Raw genomic sequence first — 23,792 nt, 5'->3', positions numbered from 1 at the left:
CAGTTAATTCTCCCCAGCCATCTCCTCCTGAGACAGATGATTTTCAACCTGCAGCTCATAATGCCTGTGGGCATCTGTGAAAGGCAAGAAGAGAAAACAGCCTCCTGTCTGTTCTTTTAAATTCTCTAGGAATGCAATAAGCACCTGCATAGCAACAAAGGCACCTGACACTGGAAAAGTTGAGGTCGACAGACACAAAATGTAGGAAAGCACTGTTACAGAATACACGAACCCAACTTGTTCAGCGATGTTTCTGAACACCCAGTGAGGTTCTGGACTTGACCCAGCTGTTCCATATCTGTCCTGCAGTGTAAAGGCAAAAACTGGAGAGAGTGCTGCAGCCAAGCCCAAGCCTGAGCTGAACGCAGCCTCATCCCCACGGCTGGGATGCCAACCCCACTGGTACATTTTTCCCCTCCACGTCAAGCTAACCTTCTCCTTTGAAGAAAGTCCTTTCTGCTTTATTATACTTTGGTTTCATATTTCATGACTGAACCTTGAAAGGACATATACTTCCAATAGCAAGGTCAAAGGAGTTCTGACATGCTGTAGAGAAGAAAAAGCAGCATCCAATTTCAGATAACATCAAAAGCCATTGGCAGGACAAAACTTGAAATCACAAGAACATGACACTGCACATATGTCCTGTCTTACAGCTGCACTGCAGTCCCCTGACATGCTGAGAGGCCAGAGACTTCAGCTGCTGGAAAGTAATGCCTCATTTGGTTAAGCTAGAAATTGCCTAAGTGAGTACACTGGTCGTAATAGCAGCTGCCAGGTTGTCCCCCGAGGCTGCAGTCCTCTGTTCTGAGCAGAGGGAGGGTAGCATGGCACTGACACACACTGTCCCTGGCCAGCCTGCCTCATCCCTACCCTGGAATGACCTGGAAGGAACCTCAGTCTCCCAAGACCCTCACCAGATTTTATTTATTTTTTTTTAATAAAAGATTGCTTTCAAAGGGCAGATTAAAAAAACAAAAAAAAAACCAAAAACAAAAAACAAAAAAAAAAAAAAAAAAAAAAAAAAAAACACAAAAAAAGAAAAACCAACACACAATCACACAACATGTCCTGTATCTGGTAAGAGCTTGAGCTGTTCTGTAGTGAATACCACACCACACGCTCCTGTTGGTTATCAAAGAGACATGACCACGTTGCGCTGGCTTTCCCCGGGTTCGTGCTGTATCTTCTTCCTCCGTCACTCCCGCAGATTCACACACCACTTTACCATCTGTAAAGCTTACAGTCTGAACAACCAAAGCAGGACACACGGTAGGAGTGAAGACTTGCACATAGCGAGGGGAAAAGGAGATGGATTCCCTTCTATTTTACTGTTAGAAGGGGAAGCAGGGGGACTTAAAGAATAATAATAGAAGATACTAAAAAGTTTCTTTGGAGGCATTTTAATAAGCTTTTAGAAAATCTCTGGTAACATCTTTTTTTAAATATAAGCAATACCAAAGTAATTATCAGAGAAGTCTGTGTTCATCAAGACACATTAACAAATACACATTTTCCTGATTATTTACAGCAGCGTTCTTAAAAAATATTGCATTTTATTTGCACTACCTGAGGTTAGTTAGTTGTAGAGACACAGGCACACACACCACTTCATACACTTCCTGATCCAGTGGACAGCAATGGACACAAGGTTCAAAAACATTCCAAACATGCGTAACAAACAGAAATTTGCTTGGCCAATACTGGTGAGGAATTTAAATGACTAAATTACTAGTTACTCCACAACACAGAATGCCTCAGTATCTTTTCATCAAGTCTCAGTTTTCACCATCTTCCTTGAAAACATGGTGACAAAGACCACATTGATCACTAAATCTGGAAGGTCCCTGAAACATGCCTGTGTCCAACAAAGCAGCGAAATGGGCTCTGCCTGTTCTGACTCCATCACAAAAGAAGAGATTGTTTCCACGCTCTACTGACCTGCAGAGATCGTGTTTAGGCAAGCAAGCAGAGTTTGTTGATGCAAGGAACGTACACAGAAAAAAAAAAAAAAAAGAAAATCCTGAACCTTCTCACAATGAACAAAGCATTGGAATCTGTCAGCCGGGCCGAATGTACTACAGCTCACCCTGCCTGGAGCTGAGTTGAGTTTTATCGGTGTAGTTGCTAGCGAAGATCTGCCACATTGGCATCTTTTTGTACTTGCTTGAAACCAGAGTAGAGGACTCAAGAATAAGATTCGTCGTGTAAACTGAAGATCTGTTTCTTCCCCCTCTATCCCAGACAACACACATCATGTAAATCCAAAGGCCGTGGTAGGGTTCCATGAAGAATTTGCACTTTGTACTGAACACAAGGAAAATCAGGAACGTCTCATACCACCACACCTCCAGGCTGCGCTTCCTCTGCAAAAGGATGATGATACTGCTTTCTCTCAAGGAGAAGCACCTGGAAAAGGAGCTGCGCTTACCTCACGAACACACCAAGTTCAATTGCTGAGCTCCACTTCAATACAAGCCTTCACGTGGCCATTCACAGTGAGGGCGGGAGGATCTGGAGCCCACGTGGAGCCAGACTGAAGAGCCTCACCCATAACTCACGCTAAGCTACTGCAGCCAAAGTGTCACGGAATCAGCCAACATCAACAAGACGTACATCCAGAGCTGCCACCAAGCTGCTGAGCAGGGGGCAACCTTTGCTAGCACGAGGGAGGTGTTGGCCTGGCAGTGGTACCCAGGACACCACCCCCGACTGCAGCCTGAACACAGCACAGTGCTACCACAGCCGTACCCTAACAGAATCCAAGCTGGCCTCTCCAGAGCAAACAGCGGCCCCATCAACACCGGGGGGAGAATCTCTCACACTTTACTGCACTGCACAGTGTGAACACGCCCAGAGACAAGCCTGGTTACAGAAGGTCCTCACTTCTGACGCCTCCATCAGCGTTCTTCCACGTGATCTGACCACCCCATTTCGATGAGCATAAAAAAAACCTTGTGACTTGCTTCATAGGTGACAAGAGGAGAAAAAAACAAAACAAAACAAAACAAAACAAACCCTTGTGAGGTAGCAGGCGGGAGTCTTGCACTAACAATGCACTCAGAGCCGTCAGCAAGGGAGAGACTCTTCCATCTGTCCAGTATATATATATATATATATATCCCAACATGTTCAAGATTCACACATCTGCTATGGAGCCCAGCACCCACTGCTGTCAGCTCTCACTAGGCAGGTCAGAACACCCAATTTAGCTTCTGCAACTCTGGTTCCTTGCTGTGCCCTGTTCTAACTACACACACGTCTGTCCTATGACAAAAGCGACAAGCAGTACTTTATTTCATGTCCTTTGTTTGCATTCGAATGAGGGACATTTATTCTTCCATTGCACTTCACAAGTTACTGTCAACTTATCTTAATGAGGCTTCAAGGAACCTCGGCTGAAATCGTTCCTACATTAAGATTTTGAAAACCCCAATCAAACAAAAAGCCTCTGAATACCTTAGGAATAGACATGGGCTTTAACCAGTTTAAAAACAAATCAAGTGGCCACAGCTGGCTCTGCTTTAAGCACACTCTCAGGTTTTTGCCCCAGAGTTGCTTTTAAGAGAAGCAGATGCATTTCCTAGTGCAGATGTTCCATATTTGCAGTCTTGCCCCTCTGTTACTGCAGAAGGGTGTTACACAGAACAGCTTCGCGTTGAGTTGAAGTTACGGTGCATTGGCTGTGACACCGGAATTGTTCACATACACGTTGTTTACCCCACGCCAAGTGCAAGGCAACGTGACTTGGCTGAAAGACTAATGAAGAAGGTTTGGAAGCCCTGCCTGTTCAGCTACCAGGCAACTCTCAGCTTGTTGGATTTTTTGCAGGGCAGTGGCATAAAGCTGCCTGGCTATAGGTATTCAAGGAAGCCTGAAGGTCAAGAAATTAAGAACAAGGCTTTGCAAGCCTCCTGAAAAGAGGTTCCAGTATCTTTCATCACAAATTACCATTCTAACCAGCTCCCCGCCAGCCAGCGGCTCCATCCCAGCGCCGGGTTCGCGGCGATGCCGTGACGTTGCTAGGCACAGTTGCTAGGCAAAGGCACACATGCAACAGCTCAACTGCAGCTTCATTACAGGGCAGCCTTAACAAAAAAGAGAAAGGAGGGAAAACACACCCCTTGATTTTATAGATACATAGACATTTCTTTGAATGCTGAACAACTAGTTCATAGAGTTTGGCAATACTGCAGACAAACTAGCTTTCTACTGTGTGGCTTCACTAAGAGTCACAATTCATTTTCTGCCTTCACAACACTCATGCCTTTGACGTTCAGCAACACCAAGTGTTTGGGGTTTTCTGCTGAATACTGGGTGTTGCAAGAAGCCAAGAGAAGTGGTCTGGAAGAGGCAGCAGGAGACACAAGGCAAGAGAAGCGACACCCCCAGACCAAAGCAAGCAGCGAGTGACTATTCTTAGCAAGAACACACAATTTGGACCCGAATTTTGGCCTAGGGCTTCTCAGCATCAGGGCTCTGGGATGTGCCCAACAGCAACGTTTTAAGCGAAGACAGAAGCTGCAGGTGTTTCCACGTATCTCCAGGACACAGGATGGGGCCTCTTCTCTCTAGCACTAGTCACGAGAAGAGAGACGCTCTCATCCATCTGCTTGGAACCAAGTATTTTATCTAGATGACACAACATTAGCCACCTCCAGGACTAGAAGCACAGGATGCTTCTTAAACAGCAATAATTGAAAAGTCAGAATAAAGGTTAGAGCCATGATGACTCATTAATACAAAGAGCAGATAAATGAACAAGCATTTATAGAAATACTCAGATAGGAATGGGGTCTGTCCCTTTCTCCAATAAGCCGCTCACCACTCAACCAGAATATTCTGGAGTACACTAGCCAGATCCACTTGAAAGTACAGTTTATCCTTGTAACATCTGCTGGAACGAGGAGAAAGTTTCTGTGCTAAGAAAAGGGAGATTCACAGCAGCCCCAGGCACTACTCCTGCCATTCAGCACGTGGAAGCAAAAGCACGCACACAGTACCTCTGCCCTCTTCCTCCTCTACCATGTTCTGCCAGGCAAAACAGGTATAAAGTGCTTACACAACTACTGCAGCCCTCCGACCAGTCATTTACAGCAACGCAAAAATGAATCAACCTTCTGGCTGATCGGCAGTTTCACACTCGTTTGGCTGCTCTAAGTCACCCTGAGTCTCCTCTACCATCCAGTCATCAGGGATGCAAATTACCTGCAATCCCTCACGGATCTGTGAGCAGACAAGACCCCAGACTCATTTCCTACAAGTTGCTGGGACAAAAGCAGGAGTCACTGTATGTATTGCCACGGCCAGTGCTGTTGAGGAAGTCCAACACACACACCTGCTATTCCCCTTTCAAGGCAAGACACATGATTAAAGTTATATTCAAAGAATACAAAAAGCACGATCCTGTCCTTGGAGCACAGCTGAACACTTCGGTTTATCGGTTAACAGCTTCCTCACCACAGCACTGACTGACCTTGGACAATTCCTCCTTCGGTTCACCAGGAACTGCCCCGGCAGCAACTGGGGCTGCTCTTACTCTGTACCCCGCACGTGTACCAGGTGCATTAAGTCCACGTTTTCATACTGATATTCTCTGGCAGAAACTTAAAGCAACCTCTCTTGTGATCACCAATATCGGCGTTCAGAGTTTAAGCTTTTTCACAAGAAATGGGATTTCACAAAATAGAGGACGTGCCAAAATCTCAGGAAGAAAGGATTGGTCTCACTCTGCTTCCAGCCTGACAGAGAACACCCACAAGACTTTCAGATGAGTGTGACTGCTTCAGACGGGCCGGACAAGATGTAAAAACAACAACTGAAGGCAAATATTCGCGAGTCCAACAAGTTTGCTGAGCTTTAAACGTGCTGATCAACAGCTGGGCCTGTGATCAACACCTCCGACAAATACCGCTTTGAGTGTGCTTTGCTAGTTCAAGTTTCTTGAGTTTTTTTTCCATAATCACATTCACTACTACAGCAAACAGTTATAAAAATGCAGAGATAGAGCAAGTGACTACAAATCGGACTATAAAGCATGTATCTGGATGTGTGTTCAGGTGTATATATACATGAATACATGAATATGCACACAGAGAAATAAACACACACATGTACATGAATATGCATACAGAGAAATAAAAAGTAAAAGCCAAAGAACTGTTGGTTATTCCATACTGTCTCCTTCCAGGCTAGGCAATCACACCATATAATTCCATTTATAAATATGCGAGCTTTTCTGTCCTGTACTTCACACTGGAAGATTTGCATTAGAGCCTCACTGCTTTGATGATTATAAACATTATTCTAATTTCCAAGCTAAAATTAATTCACGACCAGTTTACGCCCATTTGCTTTCACACCAACATTTTGTTAGCTTAAACAGTCCTTTTCCCTGTTGTTTTTGGTTTTGTTTTTGTTTTTTTTACCTGGCCTTGATGTATTTATAGAGAATAATTAGATCCCCTTGCAACCCTATTTGCCAGGCTAAATAAACCCTCTGATTTCACTCTAAGATACACCCTCCACTCATCATTCCCCTGCCAACCTCAACCCACTGCACTTCGAACTCCTCCTGTGTAAAGGACATCAGACTAGTCATGCCAATGAAAGTTCCTCAATGCCTTATAAAACGTCTTATCAACCCTTTCTCATCTCTGCTGGAAAAACCATTGGAGTTGTCTACACAGCCTAAAGCTTTTGTGATGTATAATCTAGAAGCTGCAGGCTTTTCTGATTACTCTGAGTGGAATTAGATTTCACGAGGTAAATTTCAAACCGAACACCGGGTGACCTTCACACCCCAAACAAGCCTAAACCAGGTTTCCTATTGCTTGTACCAAATTCCACCCCTCACCAGCAGCCACTCCTTAACAACCTAAAGAACAAACAGTAATTATCTGCAAAAGTTCGCAGCCGAATAATTCCTGATGAAACTGGGAATCTTGTGCAGACCACTCATTACTTGAAATCATTTGCTCAGCTCAGAGAAGTAACATAGTTATCCCAATATTCAGCCAGAATGGCCTCTTCTCAAGGGATGTAATTTTCTCCCTTCAAAACTTTCTTTCAAAATTGTCTCTTAATCAATTTTGACTGCTCCCTTAGCACCACGACTCTTCTACGCAGCCATTGTCAGCATAATAATAATACCAAGCACTTATATAGCAATTTCCATCTTCAAAGCACTTCACAAGCATTAACCAATTAATGCATATTCTTCCCATGCTATTTCTTGAGTAACAGCTTCGCTGAGTTTTCCCGTGACTTCCCTTCACAGCTTTTCAGTTGCCCCAGTATCCTTTAACTGGATCCCACTGTCAGGTGTCCTTTTGAGTGCTTATACATGACAACTCAAAGCGAGCCAGGGGAGTGCTGGAAACTTTTCCCACTCTGGAAACAGGAGAATGGTTTTGCAACGCCATGCAAGCTTGCATGCTTCTTGTCTGAAACCAAGAGTTAGCCTAAAAAACATCTTTGCAACTCTTGGCCTGAAAGTCCAAGACTCAATTAAAGCGTTCAGGATGATTCAAAAGCTTCTTAAATTTTTTTCTCTTATTTTCTCTTCGCATCTGCAAAATGAACACAGTGAAGACTGAATTTTCCATGCCTCCATTCCAGACAGCAATAAAAATGACACAGGGCAGGCACAGTTTTCTGCTACATCTCTGATTCCGGGTACACAAATCTCAGATTTTTAGTGCCGTGTTTCACCCAGCAGTTCATCTCAACACACAGCTGAAACAAAAAACTCAGAGAAGGAAAGCTAATTTGATGAAAAACATTTGTACAAACCCCTGCAAATGGACTCCATTCATAAGCAGCATTTTCACTCAGTCTCATTTATAAAGGTGCTAATTATTATCTCCAAAACAAATTTTTCAATTTGTAGTTCAATTATTTTCCAGTAAAATAATATTTGCATTTAAATGGCTTATCCATTGTGCTCAAACGAACTCATTTTCATCTCAGGTGTTAGGACTCCTTTATCTCAAAAAAAAATGTAAGAAAGGTGAAATAAGGTTCAAGGTGAAATCCATCTCACAAATCACAGTGAAGGCCTAATTTCAAGATTTCCTTGTGATAAATTTTCATTATTAGTCTCTATTCCCCCTGTTACCAAATCCATGTCATCATGAAGACTTAAAAGTAGCTGCAATTTCACTTACCATTATCGGTTATGAAGCTGTGTGTCCATCTATAAAGTTCAATGCTCCCTCAAGGCCAGGGAGAATGGAACTCACCCCGAGAGAGATCTTTGACCCAGCTACAAACCTCATCTCGCTAATAATTTAGAAGACCTCAGTCCTTGAAATTCTCACAATATTAACAATTTCATCATTACACAGATGGAGAACTGACAGTTTAAAGAGAATAATACAGTGGATGTAGCTTCTTTAGAAATAAATCTGCCCTAAGCTCAGAGGGAGTTGTAGACGGTTTTTTCCCCCCTCCCCATGTTTCGGTTTCCAGCTTATATCTCTAATCATCAACAGACTAACCTGGTTATAATTCCATGGATTTATAAAGCACAGAAGTCACAGAAATCTACTACATACTTTTGGCAGTTGCAGGGAGGCTACTATCCCTTTTTAGTACTTTGGGCTCAGAACATAAAGAAGAGACCAGTTCTGTAGAAGATGACACAGAAAAAAATGACTTCAAATACTCAGTTAACGCCACAAGCAGCAAACTAGCTGTTCACCACAGTGACCAGAATCTTATACCTGCAGATATTTAAAAAAAAAAAAACAAACATCCTGAGTAAGCAGAAACTCCACTTATTAAAAGCTCTTCACTCTTCTACCACAATTCTCATTTTCCCACACTCTCCAAAGAGAAATATACTGTGTGTTTACGAGTGCTTTGAGATCTTCAACAAAACACTGTCAGGCATTTGTATTGTAACAGCTTGCACTCGTATTATCATATTTGAATTACAAGAAGAGACAAACAGAAGGCAATTTCTCCTGGGAATTTTTGTTGGGATATAAATCCAATTGTTACTTGATTCTTTTAACAGCACTTTCGCATTCACTTCCTTTAAGTATTGCTGCACTTGATATTTATTACCTACTTGTCACCTTGAGCAATCAATGAAAGTCACCAGAAGTTGACAGTACACAGAAAAGTTAACAATTCACTTCACCCAATGGGACAAAAAAAAATTAAAAAAAACAGCCACATGCCCAAAACAATAAATATCTACAAACAGTAGCTATTTTGTAACGAAAAGCAACAAAACCAAGAGCTGTAGAAAAAGCGAAACCATCTCTATTAATATTGAAATTTTCAGTCCCTTTATGCATGAATTTCACATGTACAAAAGCAAAAACTAAAATTCTTCGCTGAAAACTATCAGCTCTGTTCTAACAATAAATGTCCTTCTGTCCAGTCTCGGCAACTGATGGATGCTCTGATACTACAAAAGCGAAGTTATTTTTATTCCGTTATGATCCAATTTAGAAAAATTCTCATGCTAGATACCAATCTACCATGACTTGTACACAAACATTCCCACTAGCTGCAGTGGATCAATCTACTCGTATGCAAAGTCCAAGTTATTTCCATACAGCTTCCGCATCCTGTGACCTCCATCTATGTATAACTAACAAAGAAACTCAGAACTTATTTCCATTACCATTAACATCATATTGTACTATTTTTATTCCACCTTCATCCATTTAAAACCTCATTTTCACCCTTAGACATATTCTATTTAATCTGAGTTTTCAATCCCAAAAGCAGATCGATACCCTTCTTCTTCAATCTACGTATCTCTCAATCAAAGAGTTAACAAGGGGTGAATTGAATCGACTTGTAGGTTCAAACTGGGTATTTTTTTGTAAAAAGTCTCATTTGCTAACTGCACTCATGGAAAAGAAAGGAAAAAAACTCCCCAGTGTTAGATTCCCAGGCAAAAGAAGGTCATAATTTGTTCTCTAATTTAAGACTGTCACAGCACTTAGTAAGAACAAATGACAGACCCTCCCATAAAACATTATTTTCTGGAGCACTTCAAATCCAGTGAAATGAACTTGCTTTTCTTCAGATGACTTCTTTCAGCTAAAACCAATCCAGCTGTTTATGAAGAGGTAACAGCACTGGCCTTGCAGGGTTGTCTCTTACATTTTAAATCTTGCCCAAAGAAACCAGCACTGTGTGTGATCCTGGAAGAAGGTCTATGAGGCACCCATGTCAACCCTGGAAGAAGGTCTATGAGGCACCCACGTCAACACTGGAAGAAGGTCTATGAGGCACCCATGTCAACACTGGAAGAAGGTCTATGAGGCACCCACGTCAACACTGGAAGAAGGTCTATGAGACACCCACGTCAACACTGGAAGAAGGTCTATAAGACACCCACGTCAACACTGGAAGAAGGTCTATGAGGCACCCATGTCAACCCTGGAAGAAGGTCTATGAGGCACCCATGTCAACACAGTAGACAGTCAAGTCTTCATGGTCAAGACCCAAGAACTTCACTCAAAAAGCTGCAATGGTTTCACTGTGCTTTGGATCTAGGCCTTAAGTAAGACACTCCCTACAGCGTGGGGCCCATTCCACCTGGATCCTGTCATGCTTCAGGCCCCACCAGCACCGAAGCACTGGGCAGCCGCTCACCCACTCCTCCCCGCAAGGGGTAGGGGAGGAGAAGCAGGAGAGAAGCAGAGAGAAAACCTCGTGGGTTGAGCTAAGGGCGGTTTAATAGAACACGAGACAGGAAAAAAAAACCAAACCAACACCACTAATAAAACAACTATATAAAATGAATGATGCACAAAGCAATTGCTCATCACTCAGTCCCACACATGCTCAGCCCCTCTCTGAACACAATTCCCTCCCCTGCTCCCCAGCCAGCTCCCCCAGTTACACAGTGAGCATGGGCAGCAGCAAGGTGGCCAATATCTCCTTGGCCAGTTCAGGTCACCCAGCCTGGCTGTGCCCCCTCCCAGCTTTCTTGTGAAAATTAACGCTATACTCGCCAAACCCGGGACAGCACCTCACAGGGGTTTTTTGACGCATTTACATAAAAGCGCCCCACCAAAGTACAGAAATTCCAAACCAGCTGTTTCAGCATCCTTTGCAGAGCTACAGGATTTGCACACCACCACACCACAGCCTGCAGAAAAGGGAACTGGAGACCTCAGAAGAGGGAGTAACCCCGCAGAGGGGTCAGCATGCGAGTGACAGATCCTCCCTCTGATCACCCCAGGCCTGGGGCCCGCAGAGGCTGCGTGTTAAACCCAACAGGAGAAATAAAGCCCCAGCGCTACCGGGGATAACACCCTATCCTTCAAATGCTTATTATTCCAGCAGGTGGACATTATTTTAATATTAACAGACTGAGTCCTTCTCCAAGTGGTACTTAACTTTAATGAAAACATCCCAGGATGGTTGCTGACAGATGTCCAGTGTCCACAATCAGTGCCTAACCTTTCCCTAATGGAGACAAAACAACAATAGAGGGATATAAACAATATGCTGCATGATGCAAGTAGCATCTTTAAAAATGGCATTGGAAAAGCACCAGGCTTCATTATCCTTCTGAAGGAGATTTCCTTTCTGGGAGGAAATATATTTTTTCTTGATACTATTATTCAGTGTATCAAATGGGAAAGGAACATTGAATTGTGCCTTTGTTATAGAAGAAATGAGCTTCCATTTTCTGTACCTCCAACTTGGCTTTAACTGCTCACCAATGTCAGATCAAGCGTCTTGCTAACAAAGGCCCAGATCCTCCTTTGCCCTGCAGCAGTGAGAAGAGGGAAGAATCCTGCTGACAATAATGGAGTTACAGAAACATGAAGGAGGCAGGACTGGAGAACAAAAGGAGACCCAGGACATCCTCACATTTTCAAGCTGCAAGACCAGCTTTTCTGAGAGATGCTTAAATTGCCAGCTAGCATGGCTCATTTCAGCTAGAATGGTGAAAGAGTCCTTACAGGCAACTAGATCTCAAGAGTTTGGGAACACACACATACACTGGCAACGAAAGCGGAGCAAGGGGAGAGTGGTGGCAATGTGTAAGTAATTACACAACAGAGCATCAGTTCCCACCGTAAAGTTCTTCAGCAAACTTTCTAGGAATAAAAAGCCGACTCAGACGTTATGGAAATCTACCCACCCTGCTCTTCCAGGCAATAAGCTCCACCTCAGGCTCTCTGGGCTCCAAAGGCAATGACAGATGCCATAAAAAAAAAAAAAAAAAAAAAAAATATTTCAAACTCTCCTTTCACTAGTTTAACTAAAAAAAAATGTTAAACTGCTGGTAAGTAACAAGGACCTTAATTAGGAAAGAAGGTCTGTGTTTGATCTCTGCCATCCCTGAGATATTCACCTTTGTAACACATTAGCTAGTACTACTTTTCCACTCTGCAGACAAGAAGCTGGAGCTCACACAATTTATACAACTGCTTCAAAGCCAACAAGCCTGCAGCAGGTTAAAAATCCGAAGAGCCAGAGCATCCTTTCTGCCAATACCCTCCTTCTGCTCAAGACCAGAATTCAATGCCCTGATGCTTCTGGCAAATTCTTGTCTGCCACAAGTCTCCAGCCTTCCCATCTATACTGGAGTATGCATGCTATGCTTCCAAAAGCTGAGCTCCAGCCTTTTGATGAAAGGCACAAATGTGGATATAAACATATAGAAACTGTGCAAGTGATACAGCACGAATTCCAGAAGGAGCCGAGCAACCTGTGCAAATCCTTGCTGGAACAGAAACTGCATTCAACGATATTCCTGAGTTTCTTTGCCATGAATACTTCACTTCTTGAAGTTCAGCATCAGACACACAGCGTTCACCTCAATGTCATTCACAATTAATCTGAAATTGTACATGAAATGGTTGAATTCACTCCCTGCAATCAAGGGAGAGAACCAAGAGCACAGAACTTGTGGAGCTAATCAACCTAGTGCAATTTGTATCTGCTGAAAGCTTTTCACAAACATCCCCAAGATATCTCTGCAGAATAAATCTGTAAATCATTTTAGGATTTTGCAAATTCTACTTATCCCCATTTTACAGATGGGGAAGTGAAACAGAATGACTAAGGCTCACACCCTCAAGGATTTGTAAGTGCCAACAGCCACGGAAAGCAGCAAGAACTGGGCTTTAACAACTTCTGCAAGTCAAGAGCAAGTGTGTACAAATAACAGGAGAGCACTGAACCAGAAAATCCCCAGTTGTGGTTAATTCTTTAGCTGTGATTAAGTCATTTTTTTGTCTACTTCTTGCACCTTCTGATACAACTGGCTCTGGCACTGACGGGGCCCGGATTACCGCACTGTGACCACGGTTTGGTGCCACGGCCTGTTGGCCTACATCCCACTAAACTGGCAACTGAGAAGCAGCTAAATTCTTTACACTGAAAGAAATTCAGGTGGCACTAAGGCAGGTGGGTGACACTCAAATAAAGCCATTTCACTAGGACAGAACAGACTTAAGATTCCAGAGAGCAGACGCAAGCCAGAGGCCAAAAGAACCAATCTTCTCTTTCTTTTGTTTTAAAGTGTTCTGGATAAAGACACCTTTATTTGATATTCATTGTTGTTTTATCTGCCTTGAAATGGGAACTGCAGACATTTTGATAAATGGATTGAGAAATTGTTCTGTTTCAGTGTAACTACTGTAAAATGTCTTCGCATCCGCTAGCACAGATATAGCTCAACCTCATCTACAGAGAAAGCATCTCACAAACATCTCTTGGAAGCAACAGTATGGCACTTCTGCGCTGCTGTTTAGTGCACAGTAACACACAGGAGTGGAAGACCTAGAGTCTGTTCGCAGCTCTGCTAGCAAGCTGTTGCATGACCTTGAGCAAGCCCTTCTGCATCTGGCTCGGCCTCCTGCCTTCCCCGCTCGTACAACAAAACGTCTCCGGGCACCACCTGCATCTGCCCAGCACCTTCTCTTATAGGGTTCGTTACAAATGAAGCAGGAGCAGCGATGCCTCCTTACATGGCAAGAAGGAAGAAAATAAAGTTGCCAGCAGGATACAGGATGTTGTTAATTTTCTTCTGGTTACCGATGGGAAGAGCTGCCTCCTGGGATCACTGGGAACTACTGAGGAAAAAATTCCAGTACCAGGCTTTTGCGAGCACTCGGCTGCAGCTCCAGCCGACAAGCCCTGCACAGCAGCACTCAGCATGGCCAGTCTGATGCCTGTACAAGTGTAAGGCTGCTTTCTGGTGACACTGGTTGCCTTTCTCATGCATGGTCCTTAGACAAGCCTGGCTTAAGAAGCAGACTTCCAGAAGCGCTGGCAGAAAGCCCCTCTATTGTGCTCTCCACCTATCTTCACACTCCTCCAACGCTCAGGAATTATATCCAATACTTGTTGATAGTTTAGATCGTACACTCTTCCAGGCAAGGGCCACCTCCAACTCTGTGTTTACACCACACTAGGCACACAAGGACCACCGCTCACAAAGCTGCTCAGGATGCCATACTACCAGTACACTCCATACCACATGTTGCACAGGTGTTTCTTCAAGTCATGTTCCACTTCCTTCAACTCCCCAAGTACCTCCTTCCCCCAGACCTAGGCCACCAGATCATTTTCAAGTAGATTTTTTGCAATCAATAATGGGGAAGGTTTGTGTGTTCTTTTAATTACTCCCCTATCACACGTCGCCCTGGCAACCACAGTTGCAAGACCCTTCTCCTCTTCCAGCGAAAGTCACAGATCACCAGACCTCCCTTCTCCACAATTATTTTGACCTCCCAGAAATTACTGTCACCAGCAGGACTCTGACACAGCGGCCAGTTCTCCTTCCATCCAGCAGACAGTGGTGTGTGCACAGAAAACAGTTTATTAGTACACCGGCGATACCTGGACGTTGTAAGGAAAATTACTGCAACCACTAGTGCAAAGGATTGAGTCAGGGAATGCACCTGACACTGGGAAGAAAGAACAAACCCCGTACTGTTCACTGTGAATCACATTTTAAAAGGGTGGGGGAAAAAAAAAAAACCCACCCTAAAACTCTTTTCCACTTTCATGCAAGGGAGGTATAAAAAAAAATTACATACAAGCTCCCTGCAGAATACTGTCTCAAATCTGGCTGGCTGTGTCCATGGTAGCAAAGAGACTGAAACAGAGTTAATTTGATTTCTTTAATCAATGGGATTTTCCCAATTACACATTAACCACTATCAGATCAGTCTGCCACTGCATAGCATGGCAGAAGCACATATATTTTGCAGATTACTGCACTGCATCATGTTTACTGCAAGCAAAGTACATCGATTTCCATAATTGCACTGTACTTCACTCCTCCAGAAACACTGTGTAAACACAGAAACTGTGGGTGCTACTATCACTTTTTTTTTTTTAAAATCGTTGTATCTTGATTTCTTTGAAAGCTATGCAAGTGCCTACGTTGAGAAGGCAGACCACAGGAGGCTTTCAGAAATAACCTTACAGTTGCACTGAAAGCACCTCACAAGAAGTAGCTTCACGCTCCTCTGCACAGAATTAAGAAACCGAACAGGAAAAGCAATCTTTTGTTTAAGGCTGAGACCGACACGTTTGCAGCTCTGCCACGGATTTCCCAAATGACCTTGTGCGAGTCACTCAGGAAAGCAAGAGGCTCAACACCCAAGAGGCAGCTCCTGGGGCTGCCCCGGGGAGGCACCCACAGGCACCCAGGGCAGAGCATCCTCCACCCCTCCCCACCCTTGGGCACAGAGGACAAAAGGCAGCACGCAGAGACCCCGCTCCTTGCAAAGCACCACGGTAGAAAAATGTGGTGGAAAAGGACTTGTTTGTGGCTTCTGTGACCTGGCACTTGTAGAAGACACAGAGCAGGCAACAGCAGTATCTTCCCTGCCACTTCCACAGCCCTCTCAAGGCTCTGAATTTATCACAGGTTAAGAGTGCTTTATCAGGAAGGCCCTTTAATTCTGTGGTTGCCTCTGCTCTGAAAGAGGTTACACCAAAGGTATCAGGTGGTATCATACAAGCCTCACTGCCTGGCCTTAGACACCTAGGGGACAAATGTACCTATTGGAGTTCTCAATAAATATAGTTAACAGAAAAACGTCAAGAAGAAGCAATACGCAAAAAGTCATTAAAACGCCAAGCTAAGACTGTAAGCCCCCAGTTAACGGCAAGATTGATGAGGTCATCCCTGTTCCTATGGCCAGTCTTTCTGGGTAGAGGAAAAACTTAACTGGTTTTAAGTCCCTTTAAAGCCTGATGCTGTTAACCTTCCCATCATCCACCTCCACCCACAGAGGCTGCATTTGGGTATTAGAGCCAACACACGTGATTACGGTACCTCTGATATTTTTGTCTGCTGTACATGTCAAATAGACAACTCAATGCTGGACTTACCAAGTCAAGAAGTACTAAAGCTTTGTTACTCAACTTAATAATCTCTTTTTTGTAGCCCTTAAAGTCTCATCTTTCCCCTTCCATTTGAATTTGCTATACTCTGTTGGGCAAAAGGCTAATTCAAATCTAGGCCTATTCACGGTATTTCTGAACCTCCCACTGCCTAGAAACGTGGAGGATAGTAAAGAAGTATCTTTTAAAATCCACTCAGCTAAACACAGCTTTGTTATAATTTCACTAAAGCCTATGAAAAATTACTCTTGCCCTATGTCTCAGGATACTTTTGATAAAAATGGAGTTAGTAAGACTTCTCTTCTAGCACTACAGTCACAAAGACATCTATTGCAGCTTTCTCCCAAAAATCTTTATACCAGCTATACCTATACAAACTGCCTCTTAAGTATGCATTGTAGTCAGAGTGAAAGGTCAAAGGTTAGCTGCACAGTCCTAACAAACAACTCAGGTCCAAACCTAGTACGGTTAACCACAGAACTACACACTTGTCATCTCCAAAGAGGGTTTCACTATTAGAAATCTACCCCTGGGCTCGGCTGTACCCGATGGAAGCAGCACAGAGATGAGCCTCGCCCTTCAGCCCGCTCTCCACAAAGGCATTATTGCTACGGCTGGATGCTGCACGGTCACTGTTACGGAGGCTCGACCGCCTGACCTCCCCCCAAACCTGTCTAACCCTCAACAAGAGCATAACCATTTCCTCTAGTCAAGATCCATGCCAAATTTTAGTAGGAGTTGAGGGGGGGAATCAGCAGGAACATAAGCACAGCTGTGAAATTTGGCACTTCACAACCTACCAACCTCTCAGGAACCAGAGCAAGGCAGCAAGCACCCCGCGGTAATTCAGCAGTTGCAAATCTCTGGAGCAAAGGTGCGAGTGGTTAACAGCAAACTGGCAGCAGGGGGGCAAAAATTATGCTTCGCTTGTCCCTGAAAGTAGATTAATAAGACACAGTCACTTCTGCATAGGAAAATGTGTTCTCTATAACAGGGATACTACAATGGCTCACCTGATCAACATCTCAACTACAGCCTGAGCCCTAAACCACCCTGGCAAAAAGTGTATCCACTGGGATCTATGGCAGATTGCCTGGATCACATTCCCCACACCATTTTGACAAGCGTCTTTTGACAGAAACTCCTAGACAATTGGAAGGCAGCCACCGAGTATCAACTGAGCAGACATCCACCTCTGTACCACTGCAGGCTGGCTCAGCTGGGAACCATCAACCAGCTGAATACAAAATTTCCCGAGGAGGTATCTGACATAACAGAGACTGAGCTCAGTGGCAAGGAAAGCTTGAGCTTAGATGTTCTTCAGCAGCACTGAGAGGCCGTGACAAAAAAGGATGAGAGCGACAGGCAATGAACAATTATACAGCAAAGGAAAGCCTCCTGTACCCCGAATGATGAACTCATTAATCAATACAAAGGACGACAAAAGTGAAATTGCTTGCCTACAGTGCCAAAGCATGAACTGTGATCCAAACATCCAAGGCCTGAGTAGAGTCCTAGATACTATGCAGCCATCTCCCTCACAAGGGCTCCTCTTCCCCCACCCTTCCCTATGGGCACGTTCTTCCACAGAGGAAAGCACGCCGAGTCTGGATGTTCTTCACCAAGAACTCACAAGCATGCACACCAGTGTGAAGGGGTAAGAACAAACATCCACCACCCTCCAGCCAAACCTGGGGGCTACATGGTGGCCCAGCCCTGTGTATACAGACCAGTGGAGAGGGAAGGATCAGGCTCTGTGTTCCCATCCACCTGAGGATCACCTGTGTTACCCCACTGAGTCCTGAAGACCTATGGACGAGATCCCATACCCTCTCCCCGAAGACAAGGTAAAGCAACATCACGCCTTCAGTATCCCCAACCTCTCCAAGAAGCCAGCCTGATCCCGTGCAGAAGACCTGCACCCTCTAAACATCTGTCACTCTAAATCCTTTCCAGTAACAAGAAGCAGTAGCACGACATGAATGAATACACAGGAATCATTCATTCCACTTAGCACTGATACCCCCACTGCTTCAGCGATCGTACGACTCAGATCAAAACAATATGCTCAGCTATTGCCATAACACACCGTTAGTTTCATCATGTGCCACAATCAAATATAATCAGGCTGGTGACTATTCACTTCCCTCCCTCCTACAAAAAAAAAAAAAAAAGTATCTATCCACCACTTCGAGTTAATATCTCCCATCCTTACCGGTTAAAAATAAAAATACACTCAAATCAGAGTATTTCACACTGAAATTCCTTCCCTGGCAGAGTAAGTGCCCCAAATTGCTCTTCATCCTGAGGAGATTTAAGACAACAGAACAAAATAAAAGGGTGATTTACAACATAAATACATACACATACATCAAAACTCATAAACAGCTTCCCACACCTCCACTCCTCAGAGTCTGCCAAAAACTATTGTCCGTAAAAAAAAAAAACCAAAACCAAAAAAAAAAACAAACACCTGCAATGGGTTTAAATTCATCAGACCACGTTTCAAGCCAGTGTGTCTTTCCACAGCTCGTTACAAAACAAGATGCTGACTCGTAAAGCAGTGGGTAAATAATGGTAGAGACCCCCCCCTTTCCAAGAGGCCTTCTAAAGAAACCGCGTAAGCGTACATCCATCCATACCCAGCCAGCACGTACCCTAAATGCAGCTTCTAGTGCCAATGCACAGTGGTTACCCAGAAGGGAACACCACTCCTGGTCCCAACTGTTTTGACAATCAAGAAATACAATTTCAGAATCATCCCACGCACTCGGAGAGGCCACGCACAGATCACAGTCCACTCACAGACAAAGCCGGTGCCCTCCACAAATTTTAAAACACCGGTAAATCATTACTGCATCCTTAGAAGGGGAAACTAGACAAACTACTCCCTCTCCCCCTACTCCCCACATACACAACCCACTTCAGCACATCACAACCACCACCTTCCCTGCTCTTGGCATGAACAGAGGCTATGCTGTCTTGCCTTCAGACGCGGGAGCATGTGAAGAAAGTTCACGCTTTGGGCCCTTTTCAGAAGGATATTTTTGATCAACAGGACTACTGATGGAGCACAGTGATGGAGTAGGGCTGCTTTCCCTTTTTATTTTTAAGACGGCCAGAACTACTAACTGATAGTTTTACATATACAGCTCTACTGCCACACTATGGGTACTCTGGGTTATTACTACCTACACAAACCCTAGGAGCAGGAGAGGTTGGAACTGAAGCCTCTTAGGAACTCTGTTCTACAGAGGTTCATGATTTGCTCAGCGAATGTACTAGAAGTCCCAGCCCAGACTAAATTTATTTCCTGGGATTACACCCTAGAACCACCCCAAAACCTGTTCAGGGTGGGTGCATTCACTCCGTGGACGCTCGCTGTGTTCTGGATACCCAGCAGCAAGCGACTGATTTCAAAGTTGGTATCTTGCTTTGACAAAAAGACCACTACTGGGATTTCAGGATTTGTTTAGAAGGAGAAGCTGCTGACCTATGCCTCTAGCTCCAATGCAAACAAAAAACATCCGAGGTCTAAAAAGCTCTTGCAGATCTGCTCACAAAGAAAAACAACACAGAGCACCAACCTCTGGGTGAAGGATCCAGAACAGGCAGCGCTCTCAGTGCAGAGAGCAGCGAGCCAAGGGCCTGAGGAGAAAGGATTATGTACTGAACAAGCAGGTGCAGAGAGATGCCTGGAAGATCTGGTACAAACAAGCTACAGATAGTTTACAAGACAGAAAAAAAAAAAAAGCTGTAAACCCCTTATGTAGTAAATCATGTATTTAGGTACCTCTACATCAGTCTACTTGTGTCAGAAAAGCACAACAGAAGCTGCTGGAATGGTTTTCTCTCATGTACAAGCTACAGGCTCCTACTAAAGAAAGGAAAAACATTCATGAAAATAAATATTCAGCCTTAATCAGGACTTGTAGGTTGTTTGGGTGGTTTTAGACCCTTTCCTAATAGAGACTTCCAGTTAGCAAAACTCTTCAGGTCCACTGCAAGAGTACTCAGGAGGAGCAGTTCATACTCATTCTGGATCTCCTTAGAGGAAATCTGCCTTACATAATCAAATCAGTGTTGCATTCCAGAAAGTTTTCCAAAAAAAAAAAAAAAAAAGCTTTCATACACATCAACATACAAACACACATTCCTCTAGCCTAAGATACAGCAGACAAGACAAACGTTACTTAGAAACTAGTGGAAATCGGGGCACTGCACAGTGTTGAAAAGACACTGCCAAACATTCAGCTCTCCTACTCTTCCCCCTCCTACACACACATAAGGACAGTCCCTAAATATTTGCTGTTTACATCAGAAATAAACTTCAGTCCTTAGATATGCTTTTGCTACAAGGGGCAGTTGCAGAAGCTAGGGAGGAGACATACGCAAACTCCCCTCAAATTCAAGTCATCATTTGCTATCTTTCAAATCAATAAACACATATTTCACAAAAAAAAAAAAAAAAGAAGAAAAAAAAAAAAAAAAAACACGATGCTAAGGCCAAAGAGCTCATAATATAAGAGATAATCAACCTGAAAGGCAGGGGGGAATAAGAGAAAAGTGCTTCCATCTTCATGCAAGGCACCCTAAATCTATTTTCCCAGCTACGGGCAAACACAAGGGTAGTGAAATCTTGAATTAAGATGCAAGGGAAAGACAGAGGGGGAAACCGTGATGGCATTTTTCACAGTCATCTCGCATTATCAGAGCGCAACTGTGCAGAAATGATTTGACCCACCAGAGAAGGGGAGTGAGATCAAACAAAGCCACCTTTTATTACCCCATCGCTTAAAATTGTTGCTCCCAAAAGGGCAGAGGGGAAACTCTCTTTTACAAAGCTACAAGGTCTGAAGAAAATCTTACTCCTTATGGACCACGACAGGGAAGCATGTGCTGACACACAAGTGCATGCACACACACACAGTGTCCTCCTCCCTCCACCACCACCACCCCCCAAAAAAAAAAAAAAAAAAAAAAAAAGGATTAACAGTGCTGCTTTGATCTAAGGAGCAGGATGAAAAAAAAAATGCTCCTAAAGTTGCCAGTTTTCTCCATTACACTTACCAGTCACCGAGACAGCCAGCAGCCCCACGGCGAGCAGCAGCACCCGGCTCCAGGAGCTCACTCCCACGGTCATCAGAGCAAAGATCCCCAGTTTCCCCCAGTTCCTTCCAAAGCCGCAGCTGCATCCCGGCTTGTCCCATCCCAAGGAAGGTTGCATGTCAAAGGGCAGCAGGAATGGGGCGTGCTGGGGGTTGGTGGTTGTTGTTGGGGTTTTTTCCCCCCTTTTTCTTCCCTTTTGTGATTGGGATAGTCCTCGGCTCGGCTGGATGAAGAGGAGAAAGGAAAGAGAGGGGCGGGGGGCGGGAGGGGGGGGGAAGCAGGTCAGGCTTGTGATTTTTTTTTTTTTTTTTTTAAATTTTTTCAGCCCAGAAAAAAAAAAAAATAAAAATCCCACCGCATGGAAGGCTCTGAGCTTCTGCAGCTGGAATGAACCAAGTGTGGCAGCAGCTCGGGGAGAGAAGAGGCAAGGAAAGGAGAGGAGGGCTGGCTCGTCCCTCCCGGTGGCTGTCTCAGAGCCAGCTCCTCGGCATTAGCAGCACACAGTCCCCAGGGATTTATACTTTTTTATTAGCCAGTTGATTAATCATTCCCATATCTTTGTTCTCCTCCTCACTAAACGCTGGGGAGGGGAGAGGGCACGGGTGTTATGGGTGAGGGGCTGCTGTGCAGCCACCAAATAGATCTGCCTCAGTTCTGCTTCCCCAAACCCAGCACAACCCTCCCCACCAGAACCAAACCATCAAATTATGCTTTAGTATTATATTTAATACACACTACAGGTTTCTCATCTAGGACTAACCCACCCCCCCCCTTTTACAGCATGCATATGTACAGACACAGGCAGCATCTCTGCTATGAAGACATCTGCCAGAGAGCTGCAGCCTCCCAGAGCGTCCCCCCCCCTTCAGCCTCTGTAAACAACTTGATGATATTGACACAATTTTGGTGATGAAGCAAATTTTGGTACAAACACATGAGATGACAAAAGAGTCATACACACACACACACACACACACACCCAGTCTGCAACTTGTCCTCGCAGCCGGGATCCCAGCACCAGAACCATGCCTGGCACTGGTGGGACTGGGTCAGGAGAAGGTGTGCTGGAGGTGGGAAGGCTGCGCTGGCTGTGCTCCTGCACCGAGCCAGCCAGCATCATACTGCCTGTTGTGCTGCTGCCCCTTTGCAGGGCTGCCCAGAGTGGGATTTCTCCCCTTTTTCAATTTTTAAATTTTTTTTTTTTTAAATAAACCATCTATTAGTACATTTGTCCCTGTAGCTGCACACAAGATGGGGAAGAAATGCAGTCAAAGCCACATTCAGGAACTTAATTATCTTGGTAATGATGCTCAGATCTATGGACAAGAAAAATAACTCAAACGTGACACCAAAGCTTAAAAAAAAAAAAAAAAAAAAAGAAGACACCCTGGAACATCCTCTCCCTCTTCCCAACCAGAACCTACTTTAATGTTTCCCTTTGGGTTTAGCAGCCCAGGAGCAGCCCCTCTGCCATCCTCTCATCAGCGGAGCAGGGGGTGTTTGCCAGACCCAGAGTCCCTCTCCCAAGCCCCAGCCCCCCTCCTCCTCTTTTTTTTTTGTTTGATTTTCCCCCCCTCTGTCGCCCACCCTAGGCTGGACGCCGAGGCCGGGCAGAGGGAGGCATTGGAGCCCCCTCCGCTCCGGCACCCCAGCTCGCCCCGCGGAGCGGCCACAGCCAGGGTGGGTGGCTTTACTCGCCACCCATCCCCCTTGCCTTAGTGCTTTGCATTTGCTGCAGTTTCTTGCTGCAAAACTCCCTTCTCCAGTCTTGTTCCGGTTGCCTTGAATGAGCTTATTTGACAGCGAAAAAACAAATTATATCGAGGGCTTGCAAATCTGTCCCTCCACCCTCAAATCAATCCTCTTACTCACTTTCCCTGGGTCCCCTCTGCATTTCAATCCTTCCACTGCCTACATTGTGAACCCGAGCCAAGAGCCAAGGCAACCAGGGCTGGTACATGAAAGAGTTGCTTTATGTCTGTTTAAACTGCAGTATCCTATTCAAATAGACCTTATTGTTCAAAGGCACAGATCCAAACAGAAAAGGATCAGAGAACAGGGTTATACCACACTTCACAGCTCCATACATTGGTTTTTCCCTCATATAGCTACCCACCTCGACCCCCCCGTCCCCAAATCGCGTTCAGCCGAGGCTGAGACTCGGTCGCCACACGCCAGCGGGGTATGGGCTGAGCCCTGCGTCAGGAGCCGTCTGCAGGCGTGGAACGGTCACCGAGGAGATACAGTCCCACTTCACTCCTGGTTCATAAAATCACATCTATTCCACATCAAGGGTCTAAGGTTTCGGCTCTAACTCTCAAGGGAATACG

The 23,792-nt window shown here is 44.6% G+C and overlaps 1 protein-coding gene across 1 annotated transcript in view; it reads right to left on the bottom strand.

Annotated features, from left to right (window-relative positions):
* Positions 1-21,521, bottom strand: part of CSMD2 (CUB and Sushi multiple domains 2) — a 305,387-nt gene extending 283,866 nt beyond the window's left edge. Inside the window, exon 1 of the mRNA XM_074925977.1 lies at positions 21,424-21,521. Within this exon, the coding sequence (XP_074782078.1) occupies positions 21,424-21,496 (73 nt within the window). The 5' untranslated portion in view covers positions 21,497-21,521. The remainder of the gene's footprint in view (positions 1-21,423) is intronic.
* Between the last annotated feature and the right edge of the window lie 2,271 nt (positions 21,522-23,792).

The sequence above is a fragment of the Athene noctua genome, chromosome 24 (genome assembly GCF_965140245.1).
Source record: "Athene noctua chromosome 24, bAthNoc1.hap1.1, whole genome shotgun sequence".
NCBI classification, from domain to species: domain Eukaryota; kingdom Metazoa; phylum Chordata; class Aves; order Strigiformes; family Strigidae; genus Athene; species Athene noctua.
The sequence above is the reverse complement of the archived record's forward strand: the minus strand, read 5'-3'. Positions and strand labels throughout refer to the sequence as shown.